The sequence below is a fragment of the Colletotrichum lupini genome, chromosome 1 (genome assembly GCF_023278565.1).
Source record: "Colletotrichum lupini chromosome 1, complete sequence".
In the NCBI taxonomy this organism is placed as follows: Eukaryota; Fungi; Ascomycota; class Sordariomycetes; order Glomerellales; family Glomerellaceae; genus Colletotrichum; species Colletotrichum lupini.
Genome location: NC_064672.1, coordinates 4336529 through 4348903, shown reverse-complemented (window position 1 = coordinate 4348903; position 12375 = coordinate 4336529). Strand labels below are relative to the sequence as shown.

Below are 12375 nucleotides of genomic sequence, written 5' to 3'. Positions count from 1 at the left end.
TAATATGTAGCTCTACTACTACTTCTGCGACCCGAAACCTGCGGCAGAGACGTTCATGCTGTGGAGTCAGATTCGTGGACAGGAATGATGCGCGCCAGGCCAAACGGTTTGATCTTCAGATACAGTGATCTACACTATGGCTTTCGAACCCCATCAACCAAGGGCAGAAGAAATCCGGCCCCTCACAGCCGATCGGGACCAGGCCGTCTGACGATTGTTTCTGACGTATGATGGGCACCTTTGTCCCTGCAAGGACTCACGTTCATCGGCAGGTATAATGCTCAGAGAACCCTCCCAAACAGGGCCGACGCCCCGCGGATGCCCAGCCAGGCGAGCAGACCGCCCACGGTGGCAACCACGCCTAATGTGATGAGGCTCCGGCGTTCGTTGCTGCGCACGCGGCGTGTGCTTGCTCCTGCTCGTGCTCCCGTCTTCGCATCTGCGGGGGTGGAGCCGGGCTCGTGAGTCGACGGGTCCGGGTGCTGCTGGGTCCGGGCCGCTGCCTCGGTGGACGGGACGTCTAGGGTCGGGATGTACTTGAATTCGAAGTTTGTTTCTTTGCCTAGGGCGCCGAGCTCGGGTTTGTTGATGGTTATGTTGAAGAGGGCTTTTTTGAGGTTCTGGGAGGGGTGTTAGAGGGTACTGTAAGTTCATGTTGTAATTAAGGGGGTCGCGTTCTCTTTTGTCAAGTTGTTGCCGACATATGAACAAATTATAAAAAGAGTATATCCAAAGGTAGATTGTGACTGACCTCATTCCTCGACTCGTCCCAACGGGGAAACAGACGGCGGGAGTAACACATGAACATGAAGAAGAGACACTGGCCGAGTATAAGCAGCGAGTAATAAAACGGCGGCTTCTCCACCGCCAACGCGCGCGCGAGCTTGGGGCCGTTGAGCCAGTACGTCTCGGCGGCGAGGAACTCCCTCGAGACGTGCCAGGGCGGCTGCTCGGCGAGGCCCGTGAGGACGTTGTTGGCGAGGGCGCGCGAGGTGTCGGAGGGTTGGATCTCGGAGGCAAGCAAGGACTCCATCATCGCCCTGGCCTTGTTTAGGCTCGAAAAAGCGTCGTTGGGCGTGCCCATGATGTAGGCCACGTAGCGCCAGAGGGCGAGGTAGTCCTGTTTCTCGCTGTCCTTGAGGAAGATGCCTTGGCGGGGCAGGCCGATCCAGAGGAGGGTGGAGGAGAAGGTCGTGATTGTGCCGATGGAGTCGAGGTCGTTCACGGGGACGCCGTAGGCTGCCACGTCGTAGTAGGAGGGTCTCTGCTTGGCGAGGAGGAGGATGCGGCGGCGGACGGCGGCGTGGAGGAGGCGGACTCGGACGGAGGAGGCGTGGCCATGGCCGCCGGGCTGGATGGAGGGGAGGTCGCGGGTGACTTGGATGATGTGCTGGAAGGTCTCGAGGAGGCGGCGGCGGGTGACGTTGACGCCGAAGCCGCCTGTCCTGGAGAGGGTTTCTACGACGCGGCGGCCGCCCATACCGCCTACGAGGGATTGGAATGTGAGCTGTGGGATTGGGTTGTTAGTGAGGTTTGAGATAAGGAGTTATGGATCGCGAGATGGGTGTGGTTTGGACTTACGGCGAATATGGTTGGGGCTGCGTATCGGAGAAAGACTTGTTGTCCGCGTTCAATTTGGGCCCAGTCGACCCATGGCGGGATCGTGTTGATTTCAGTCCATAGTTTTCCCAGAACCTCGTCTGCGTCTGCATTGTCTCTCAAGAGAGCATACAGGTCTCGATGTGGCTTCGCGTCCTGAGGAGTGTCTACCTTCTCACTATGGGTGGTCGAGCGTTTCACAGGAGGTGATACTTCATCTAGTCGGTCCAATGCTTCGGCGCCCAGCTCATCGTAAGTATATATCATTGGGCGAAGGTTGTCGGATGTGAGGTGCTCGTCGGTCCACTTGAACCAGTAGTCCCAAACTTCTCGCCACTCTTCACCCCGGTACCAAAGGACACCTGCCATTGCTGTTACTGGATTTCGAAGTCTTGACAGTAAACGATGCAAAAGGAGAGTCAGATGAAATGAATGTATGAGACAGTAGCCAATCACCAAGTATAAAGTTGAGGAGAGAAAAGTTGAAAAAGACCTGGAAGTCTCAGTGTTCAGTTCGCCTTGGCGAATCGGGGGGCAAAGCTCAAGCTAAGGGCGGAATGACTTCATAGACCTCAAAAGACTTGTCTCATCGGGAACTAGATGTTGTTAGACCAACCCAAAGTCTTCATCCAATTTAAGCTCCAGGAATCATATGAAATGAATAACTACAAGAAAATGAATACAAGGCAATGAACGTAGGACCAGAGAGAGAGAGCAACTTTCACTTGGAAGTTGGAGACCCCGAAGTGGTGGCCCTTTTCGGATGAGGAGGGTTTGACACCTGACTGAGCGAATCACCGGACCACACTGGTCGACCGGTAAGCCGGGTGGGAAGAGGACGGCAATTGCTACTGAGATTGGACGAAGATGCAGGTATGTGCTTCGGGAAGGTTGGCCCCACGGCCTCAAAGACTGCCAAGGACATGGATGTGCCATGATGTTTGCACGTGATTGGGCCTTCTCTTCGGTTGTGAGGTAGAGGCGGAATTCGGGTTGGACTGCTAATGACCGCAAGCTCGGTCGGATGGAACAGCCTTCATTCAGTACCTCTGCTTCATTAGACTAGAAAGAGTTGTGTAAGTAAGGCCGCGGGTTGTAGTTGATGATGTGATGTGTAAGTGGAAGACGCGCTTCTCTTTGATCACTTCAAACCCATGTTGATGTTAGTGCAAATGATGTAAAAGCTCCCCATTGGGATCAACAAATATATATGACATGACCCAAGAACGAAGGAGCCAGAACAAAAAAAACAAAAGAGTTCACCTCGGTAGGCTACATCTCTTGGTGCTCATGCTGGGATTCGAACTCGGGTACTCGCTAAGCCTGTCGTCAAGTAGGCTGGTTGGTGTGAAATTGATTGTTGACCTTAAACCACTCCACCAACCAGCAAGTTTGACCTGATCCATCGACCTAGACGGACGCCTGCTTTCTGGTGACAGGAATGGGATTGAAGGGGGGTATATAGGCATTCTGTGTATGTTCACTCCGGTGATAGAATAGGATGAAGTCGATGTTTATTCTGATAAGGTAGGCGCTGGCGGGGCACCACTCTCAAGTGCTGACTTTCCATATCCGCCCCGCTGCAAGCACTTCCACAGCAGCTCCTGCAGTTACCCGGTGCAGCGGCGCTTTTCCGCCGGACGCCCCTGCGGCGGGTTCCCTTCTCCTGTCTGCGCGTCCCGTCCCGTCCAGTCGCGGAACCAGATTAATTAGACTCGAGCTCGACTTTTTTTTTTTTCCTCCTTCCGGGCCAGCAAACGCCTCCTTGCCTAACCTCACCTCCACCTACCTAAGTATCCGACTTTACACCAGAGCTCGACTGCCTCCCATCTCATCCCGAATCAGAAACCTCACGATCACGCGATGCTCTGCTCTTGTCGCCTGAGCCCCCTGCGGCTTTTCGTCCAGGGTATTTCGCAATTGCACATCTCTGAACCCGTCGTCGCACCGAGACTCCCCCAATACGTCAAGAACAACCGTACCTTACAGATCAGCCAAGCCTCCACATTTGCGACATCGGCCGTTCACAACAAAAAGCGTGACTTCATACCATTTGAAAAAGGAGGAAAGCAGGCTACATCAAGAGGACCACTGGAAGAACAACCCGACGAAGAGCCGGCGAAACCGAAGCGAGAAAACTGGCAGCTCCAAAAAGAGGCCCTAAAGAAGAAGTTCCCCGACGGCTGGAATCCGCGCAAGCGCTTGTCCCCGGATGCAATTGCTGGCATCAAGGCGCTGCACGCCCAGTTCCCCGAGGAGTACGATCTGAAGACGCTCGCCGACAAGTTTCAAATGTCGCCTGAGGCGATCCGCCGTATTCTGAGGAGCAAGTGGCAGGCGACGCCCGAGGAAGAAGAGGACAGGCAGGAGAGGTGGTTCCGGCGCGGCGTTAATGTGTGGTCGCGGTACGCGGAGCTGGGCCTGAAGCCGCCCAGCAAATGGCGACGCGAGGGCGTTACCCGAGACCCGTCGTACCATCAGAACCGCAAGGAGGCGATACAGAGGAGGAAAGAGGAGGAAGCCAAGGAGAATGTTGGGGAGAGGCTGCAGCGGAAGCTATCTGATACCATCATGTGAGTGCTGGACAACGGCGACTGCACTTCTTTTCGAACAGCAGCTCGAATACCATCTCAGCTCTTACATCATAACGGCCGGCACATGGCCTCAAAAATCTAATCATGAACATTACATCAACATACATCTCCAGCGCAGCGATTGTCAAACTCAAGCGGTCGAATATGCGCATTGTGACCGAGCCAATCATTCACCCCTAGCAGCTGCATGAACCCCATACTTCCCATTGGATGTGGCTGCCTATCAGCCTTCTTTGCGACCGCAAAGCCTCACTCCGCGCGCAAGACGAAGACCTTTATCATCGGGAAACATATCAACTAGTTTTTGCAGAGAAATACACCAGTAGCCGCAAACAAGTTATGAGACTTCTATCCACTGAGACGAAAAAGTTCGAAGTCTTCGATCTTGAAAATGCTCCACCTTACGCGGTGCTATCTCACCTTTGGGAGCACGACGAGGTTTTATTCCAAGACTTGAGGGACGGCCAAATGCTACGTCCAAGAGCTGGCCTTCGAAAGATAGACGCCGCTTGTCTTGTTGCCCAAGAGCGAATGCTGAGGTATATCTGGATTGATACTTCTTGCGTGGACATCGAAAGCGAATCCGAACGAAGTGAAGCAGTCGAGTCCAGCTTCCGCATCTTCAAATCAGCGGCGTTATGCATCGCCTATCTGTCTGACGTTGAATCAGAGCGCCCTTTGCCGGCTGGCCATGTTTTTTTGACCGACAGGAATCTTGACGATAATCTAGAGGGCAGGTTTCGACATACGTTCAAACGCAGTAGATGGTTTACGCGGTCCTGGGCCCTGCCGGAACTTATTGCCCCACCCGAGCTTGTATTCTACTCCCGAGGGTGGGAACTTATCGGTACACGATCGGAGCTCCGGAATCACCTATTTGATATTACTGGTGTTGACACCTTCATTCTCCAAGGTGGTGATCTCGCAAAGGTGTCCGTGGCCCGGAAGATGTTCTGGGCCACGAGTCGCAATGCGTATCGACTTGAGGACATTGCATACTCGCTGGCTGGTTTATTTGGCGTCGATATGATGCCAATCTATGGGGAGGGCAACGTAAGTGCATTCTTACGTCTGCAGGAACACATTGCGAAGACCATTTCGGATCCAACCCTTTTCGCCTGGAGAAAGGATTGGCTCCAGAAGTTCACGACGTGGGATAAGTGCAAAGATCTCGTCAACTCAAGTCACCTCCGCGACTTTTTGGCAAGCAGTCCAGGCGCCTTTAGTCACTGTGGAAGCATGTTTCCCGCTATGGTGACCGTCGACGACATGAAGCTAAATCAGAGGGACTTCGGCAATGATGACGATACTGCGTGGGAAACTAGTTCTGTGGCATCCTTCCAATCGTCAGCAACCACTTTGATTGAAGGTTCGACTTCGACACCGGTCACATCGGGCTTGGGCAACGCGATATCATTCTTATCCGAAAATGATACCTTGTATCCGCTCTTCAGATTGGCCATGCAGACGCCTCGGGTAGGACCTGACAGGCTGCGAAGGAATCTGACCCGGATTCTGCGGTCCCTCGGCCTGGAACTGGCGATAGAAGCGATAACCAAGGAAGAAGCTCTGTCCGCAGTATTTTTCCGTGTCTACCGGCTGGCAATCGCATCAGGGGTCACCTCGAGAATTGCCGAAAAGAGCCTCGAGCCCATTGCCCTCGACCAGCCGAGAACCAAAGCGCCAGAGGATGCTCCAGGTACTCTTTCTGAGGACCCTCATCGAGATGAATTCGCGCAGCTCGAGCAGGAAGACGACGACCTTGGCCAGGAAGAAGGCGATGATGCTCCCGAGGAGAAGGAGGGACAAGCGAACGAGTTGAACTTTGAGTCCATCAGAGCCTTTGTTCTCTCCAGCGGGGCTTTTGAAAACATGACGAGGAGACTGTCCGATTTTGTCAAACCGACCTTCCGCACCCAGGCCCAGAAGTGTTGCCAAGGTCCTCGAAGGCAAAGATACATTAGAGGACCAGTATTGGATTGGCATGAAGGATAAGATGCAAGTCGTCCTGACGGAGCTGGAAGAGTCAAGTCCTGAAAACTTATTGCTGGACATTGAAAGCACACCGAAGAGGCTCGAAGTACTCCAAACCTGGGCGGAAACTATGACCAAGGAGGAATGGGATTGGTGGCCTCTGCCACCTCCCAAGCATGCTTTGAGCTCCACTGAGGCGCGAGTTGGATGGCGCTGTGTGAGTTCGTCTCGTTACTCACTCGCAGAGACCCATGTTCCTAACGTTACATATTCAGAGGTGCGGTATATCAAGATGGGAGACCGTCCCAGCCTCATTTGCAGGTAACATTGCAATATTGCTGCAGAAGTATCCTCTCGAAAGCCGGAACCATACAGGCTCAGCAAGCAACCCGGCATCAGACCCTCCGCCGACGTCTTGGAAAACCGATGAGACCTCATCGCTGGGGACAAGATCCATCAAGACCTCCAGCGTCAGCGAATCATCAAAGCTACCTGACCCAGCGTTCTCGCCTAGTCAGGATAATCAGACTGGACAGAAGCGCGAATATCCCCGGCCGAGGTACATCTTTTTGCTCGCGACTACGGGTCGGCATCGGCTCAGGCAACTACCCTCGCTCTACTTAGACACCGCGGATTTTGGACAAGAATTGCGAAAAGCGTATCGCGAGCTCAAAGGCTTCTGGAGGTGGTGGTTTTCGCCTTACAACTTCTCCCATTGCGAGTTTGTGCGTGTAAGTGATATCCTTTCCTTCGTCCTAAAGCGAGGCAAAGACAATAGACTCTTCCCCATCACGGCCTCGTAAGATGGCTAGCATAATAGCACGCGAGCCTGAAGACTCACACTAAATTCTCACCAGTTCGAAAAGTTCTGCCACAACGGCTTCGCCCACCGCGGCCTCGAAGTTCCAAACACATCCCAAAAGGACTACTACTACAACCCGCGTCCCGCCCTTCGCGAACCCCCGGTCTCTCCCGAAGAATTCAGCCACGTCTTCCACTACACAGCCAAGAGCGAGGCCGTCATCTGGGCATCGCTCGGCCTGCCGTTTTACGATACCGTCGAGGCGTTGAGCGACGATACCGTCGGCTGCATACCGCAGCGGTACCACTACCTCGACGAGCGGAGTAATCGCAAAGAGGACTTTTGGGGTCTGTATATCAGAGAACGGCGGTCTGCGCTGATGACGTCGGTGTATATCCTGCTATGCCTCTCGCCTTTTTTTGCGTTTTGCTTTTTGTACTTGTTTGGAGTTATTTCGGGGGATATACAGAATGCGACGACGCCGCTTGCGTTGGCGTTGACGGCTCTTGGGTTGTTTATGGGGTCTATGATTAAATCTTAGGGGGGCAGACACTTAGTCGATGAGCCAGGTTTGCTGGCCTTTCGTGGCTTTAGCAGGATTGTATGAGGATATATGGATGTTTGGTGTTGGAGTCTCATATCAGGAAAGGATTGAGTCATTATCGTAGCTGGTGTGAATCAGACGTCGGTCCTCCCTTTCAGCAGATTTGTTCATTTTTCACAGTATTGCTACTTCAAGTTTCAAGACGTGGGAAGTGTGCAATCAACAAATAATGAAAGAAACCTTTCGGCAAGTTCATATTTCGCAACTCTGTAAGTGCCACATCATGAAGACACCGGCTTTAAGTATAGAATCAAGGGATCAAACCATTACATCGTTCCTATGCACATAGCCCGCACTCACTCATGCATATCAAAATTCACTCAGACTACTAAGCCTCCAGCAAAACACAACCCAAAGCAAAAGAAACTGTTCACCAAATGACGGCGATTCCAAGGACCGACCGCGATTCGAACGCGGGGCCTAGAGATAGGTTGCTGCTGAGGAGCTGCAATCTCTCGCTCTACCACTGAGCTATCGATCCTGGGTTAGGCGGGATGGAAGGCTTAGTCATCTGGCTGTTGGGAAAGAGGACGTCTCCATCGTCTCATGGAGACTCTGGCAAGGAAGGAGAAAATGCAGCAAGGGGACACATAAGCGAGAGGCAAAGAGAGAGAGAAGCGAGTTGGGGACTTGAGAAGTGGGAACCGTTGATGTGGATGATGTGGTTACATGACACGCTTCGCCTGCAGACGTGGAGTGGGGGCTTTTTTTTCTGCTTAGCAAATTGTGCATATGTAACCATATGAACATGTTCATCGTATGCAGCTGAGAAGGACGGGTGGGACATGGAAAACTTGACGAAGCGCGGGATGCTTCACATTCACAACAAGACAGGTAACGGAGCGACGTGCGTTTGTGGGAAACTTGCAAGTGACATTTGAACACAAGTTTGATATTTCGGCTCCCAGTGCTAGCTCCTTCAACCTAGGGCTATGTCAATTAATGTACAGGGCGAGGCCAGTCTAAACACAACGCTAGAGCTTTAGATACCCAAGGAGAACTCGACGCCGACATCAATGTCACGGGCTAGAGGATTACAGTTAGCATCTGAGCTTTAAGAACGAGTGTATGGGGAATCCTATGACTTACCCATCTTGACAACCTTGGACAGTTGCACAGCCTTCTCGGCGGCGGTCTGGAGGTCGTCGATGGAGAAGATCTTCATGCCAGAGTTGTTGATGATCTCGTGGGCGGCCTCGACGTTGGTACCCTGGAGACGGGCAATGATGGGGATCTTGAGGTTGAGCTCCTTGGAGGCGTTGATGAGACCCTTGGCGATGAGATCGCAGCGAACGATACCACCGAAGATGTTGACAAAGATGGCAGAGACCTTGGGGTCGCTCGTGATGAGCTCAAAGGCCTCCTTGATGGCGGCGGGGGTGGCACCACCACCGACGTCGAGGAAGTTGGCGGGGGTACCCTTGTTGAGCTTGATGATGTCCATGGTGGCCATGGCCAGACCGGCACCGTTGACGAGGCAGCCAATGTCACCGTCGAGCTTGATGAAGTTGAGGCCGGACTCAGCGGCGCGGACCTCGTCGGCGTCCTCTTGGGTGGTGTCACGGAGGGCAAAGACCTCCTTCTGGCGGTAGTCGGCGTTGTCGTCGAAGCCGAACTTGGCGTCCATGCAGAGGACCTTGTGGTCAGAGGTCTCGGAGAGGGGGTTGATCTCGATCTGGGTGGCGTCCTTCTCGAGGAAGATCTTGTAGAGCTTCTGGATGGTGTCCTTGGCGTCCTCGATGCACTGCTCGCTGAAGCCGAGCTTAACGGCGATGTCGCGGGCGATCTCGTCGGTGACACCCTTGTTGATGTCAATGTTGGTGGTGATGATGGCGTCGGGGTTCTCCTTGGCGACGGTCTCGATGTCCATACCGCCCTGGGAGGAGGAGACGATGACGGGGGCCTGGGAGGCGCGGTCCATCAGGATGGCGAGGTAGAACTCGCGGCGGGCGAACTTGCGCTCGCAAATGTAGACGGAGCTGCAGAGCTTGCCGCCGGCGCCGGTCTGCTTGGTGATGAGCTTGTGGCCAATCATCTGCTCGGCGAACATCTCGGCCTCAGTGGGGGAGTAGATGACGCGAACACCGCCCTTGAGGCCGTTGTCGAAGGTACCCTTTCCACGTCCACCGGCGAGGACCTGGGCCTTGATGACCATATCCTCACCACCAATCTCCTTTGCGATGGCCTTGGCCTCGGCGGCGGTCTTCGCGTTGGATCCCTTGGGGACACTGACTCCATACTAAAAACGAAAAAGCGACCCTCACGTTAGCTATTGTTTTGGTTCTTTATCGCGCTGAGCTGGCTGAGAAGCTCCTGAAAAACTGGCCCCCCCGAAAAGGAGTGGGGCCCCATGTATCGCAGATTCTCTGGTGGGTGTGTTTACCTGGCGCAGAAGGTCGGCGGAGAGGTACTCGTGAATGCTGAGGTTTCTCCTTTGTTGCTGGGCAAGGCCCGGGTATCTGGGAGCGGCGACCTTTGAGGAAGTTTGGATGGCAGAAGCCAACCGGCTGCGTCCGAGCTTGAACATGATTGTGAAGGGGGTTTATGTGTTCGTGTCGCGAAGGACGGGGGGTGGTTTTCGAAGATCGGAGGAAGAGGGAAAAAACGTCAAGCGCGCCTGTCAATTAAATGACTGACAAGAAGATCCCGACGGGTGGGATGCAAAGGCGCGAAGTCGTAGGAAGGAAAAAGGAAGAGGACTGACGAGGAGTCCTTCGAGTGTGCTGTGATGCAATTGGGTTTGCAGGAAAGCGCTATCTCCAGCAATCTCAAACGGGAAAACCAGAGGTTTCTGGGCCGCGGGAATTCCCGGTCCTCTGGTTGGTTTTCGCTCGGAACAAAGCTTCAGCCGAGCTACAGGTTCCACCGCCGCTTTTAGCTGCCAACGGAGCTTGCTTCCTCCGCCAAAACCGTCGCCATATTTCTGTGACCCTACACATCTAATTGTAGGGAAGTACAAAGCAGAACCTGATAATAACAGATATATTAGCTCATATCTTCATTTTTCTCTTAGGACTTCACAATAACTCCATATCACTAGGTATTCCATCACTGGCCGAGGCACGGGATAGCTCCGTCGAGAAGTCAAGGTCGAACTCGGAGACCATCCGGTAAAGCGGCTGAAAGTGGCCCGAGCTCTGAACCCGTGCGCCTGTCAAGACACAACACCAACCACGTGTCTGCACTGCAGCAGGAAGCTGCATCTGCAGGCTCATCATGTGGCGTCATTTCTTCACCTCGACTTTCAGACATTGCTAGGATCCAGCTTTCTGCACGCTGCCAGGCGACTCCAGAAGCAGCACGTCCATTTGTACTCATATTGTTGAAAAACTTACAGATACACCAGAACAAATCTTGACTCCCTCGGCTCAGCTCCAACCTACCCCTTGCTTGAGCGCCATTGCGTATAACCATATTGCGGCATAATGGCAACCGAGATGAACCCTACCTATCCAATCGTCTTGTCTGATTCGGTATAGATGCTATCTTGACGACATCATGTGTATTTCGGAACCGAGAGGTCGTACCTATGACGGTGAAACTCGCTTGATCGCAGTTTTGGAACCTGCTACAAAGTCAGCGACCATTGTTGAAGTTGTCAAAGGTTGTGACTTACAGAACTCATCTCGGTATGACTTTGCCAGTGCGCCAGAGTCAGCCTTTCACCACGTTTAATCCATCCACTATATCTGTTGCGTGACCGCCTAGTTGGTGGACGTAATACTGAGGTGCCGCGCTGGAAGTCGGGCGGAGAGCCTTAGATGATGCGATTTTCGACACCAGCTATCGGCTCTGGTACAACACTGACTACGACTGACCATGACTGGCATACGTGGACCAGGACGTAGACGGGCCGGTCTTGCGCCAATACCCACTGAGCCATGACTCTGCACAGTATGATCATGGGCAAGGCTTTCCTCAATCGTCCCAACCACAGTCGCAGTCTTCGGCTAGCCAACCACCATGTGCTGATATCCGCTCGAGCTTGATCCAGCCTCCTCGCGGTAGTCGATCCCGCAGCTCGAATGATCTCCTTGGCATTTGATAGCAGGCTGCCGGCAAATTGCAATATTCTGCGCAGCCAAAGACGCGATGAGGGTTTTCCTTCTTGGTGGGAAGCGGTGGCTGCCGTGCTCTTGTCGTCGTCATCCGTAGGCGTTATTGCGGAGGGCTGGACATAGCAGGAGAGCTGGTACGAGTAGTATTCCTCAACGTACTGCTCATCGGACGCATCGTTCCCGAATTCCGGTAGCCGGCAGAAGGGGTTCTGTGGTAGTGTTGTTGAAGTATTCCAAGTAGTGTTTCGCGCATTTGTATGGCTCCAGTTGCTTCGTGCCGGGTAATACGAAGGCCGCTGACACACATCCATCTGGTTTGAGTTTCGTCATTCCCAGCATAGGATTTTACTAGAGTTGACCGTCAGGGTTCATGTCGTTAAGCTGGGTTGACGATGGGCTGTGATGTGGAAGTCAACCCATCTTAATGCCTTGACGGCTTAATAGTGAAGGGCGAGGCGAGATTATAGACGTCCCGTTCTCAAAGACGGCAGTTCTTTGCGTGTCCAGGCATGACAGCCATTGAATCCGGTAGAAGCCTCAATAACCCTAGGCTGCTCCGAGTTCAGCAAAGGTCCTTGGGTAAGCAGGTGCTGGTAAAAGACTCACACATCATAATGCAATTTTAGTACTCAGACTAGAAGAGACGCGAACCTCAAGGAGTAAGAACATGCCTGATGATTCTGCTGCATGTTAGGTACTAGAATGAAAGAAGCGATAAAGGAGCTGTCTTGGCAAGCCTAGTTG

The 12375-nt window shown here is 53.2% G+C and overlaps 3 protein-coding genes and 1 non-coding gene across 4 annotated transcripts; 1 reads left to right on the top strand and 3 right to left on the bottom strand.

Annotated features, from left to right (window-relative positions):
- Positions 1–281: 281 nt before the first annotated feature.
- CLUP02_01297 (tat pathway signal sequence) lies at positions 282–1968 on the bottom strand (the record flags this gene model as incomplete). The annotated part of the gene is made up of 3 exons (XM_049280339.1): positions 282–620; positions 752–1317; positions 1578–1968. 3 exons carry the CDS (start codon positions 1966–1968, stop codon positions 282–284), a joined length of 1296 nt encoding a protein of 431 aa, XP_049136296.1.
- Positions 1969–3462: 1494 nt separating this feature from the next.
- Positions 3463–7503, top strand: CLUP02_01296 (mitochondrion organization and biogenesis protein; the record flags this gene model as incomplete). Its single annotated transcript, XM_049280338.1, has 6 exons — positions 3463–4172; positions 4520–6022; positions 6114–6384; positions 6443–6898; positions 7025–7316; positions 7439–7503. 6 exons carry the CDS (start codon positions 3463–3465, stop codon positions 7501–7503), a joined length of 3297 nt encoding a protein of 1098 aa, XP_049136295.1.
- Positions 7504–7965: 462 nt separating this feature from the next.
- On the bottom strand, positions 7966–8054 carry CLUP02_tRNA011. The gene has a single exon. It is a non-coding gene; the product is annotated as a tRNA-Cys (tRNA).
- On the bottom strand, positions 8034–12300 carry CLUP02_01295 (succinate-CoA ligase; the record flags this gene model as incomplete). The annotated part of the gene is made up of 17 exons (XM_049280337.1): positions 8034–8116; positions 8204–8385; positions 8459–8503; positions 8575–8599; positions 8663–9812; positions 9957–10091; positions 10278–10540; positions 10626–10724; positions 10759–10903; positions 10957–11055; positions 11116–11208; positions 11258–11356; positions 11406–11840; positions 11920–11927; positions 11991–12028; positions 12118–12221; positions 12283–12300. 17 exons carry the CDS (start codon positions 12298–12300, stop codon positions 8034–8036), a joined length of 3021 nt encoding a protein of 1006 aa, XP_049136294.1.
- Between the last annotated feature and the right edge of the window lie 75 nt (positions 12301–12375).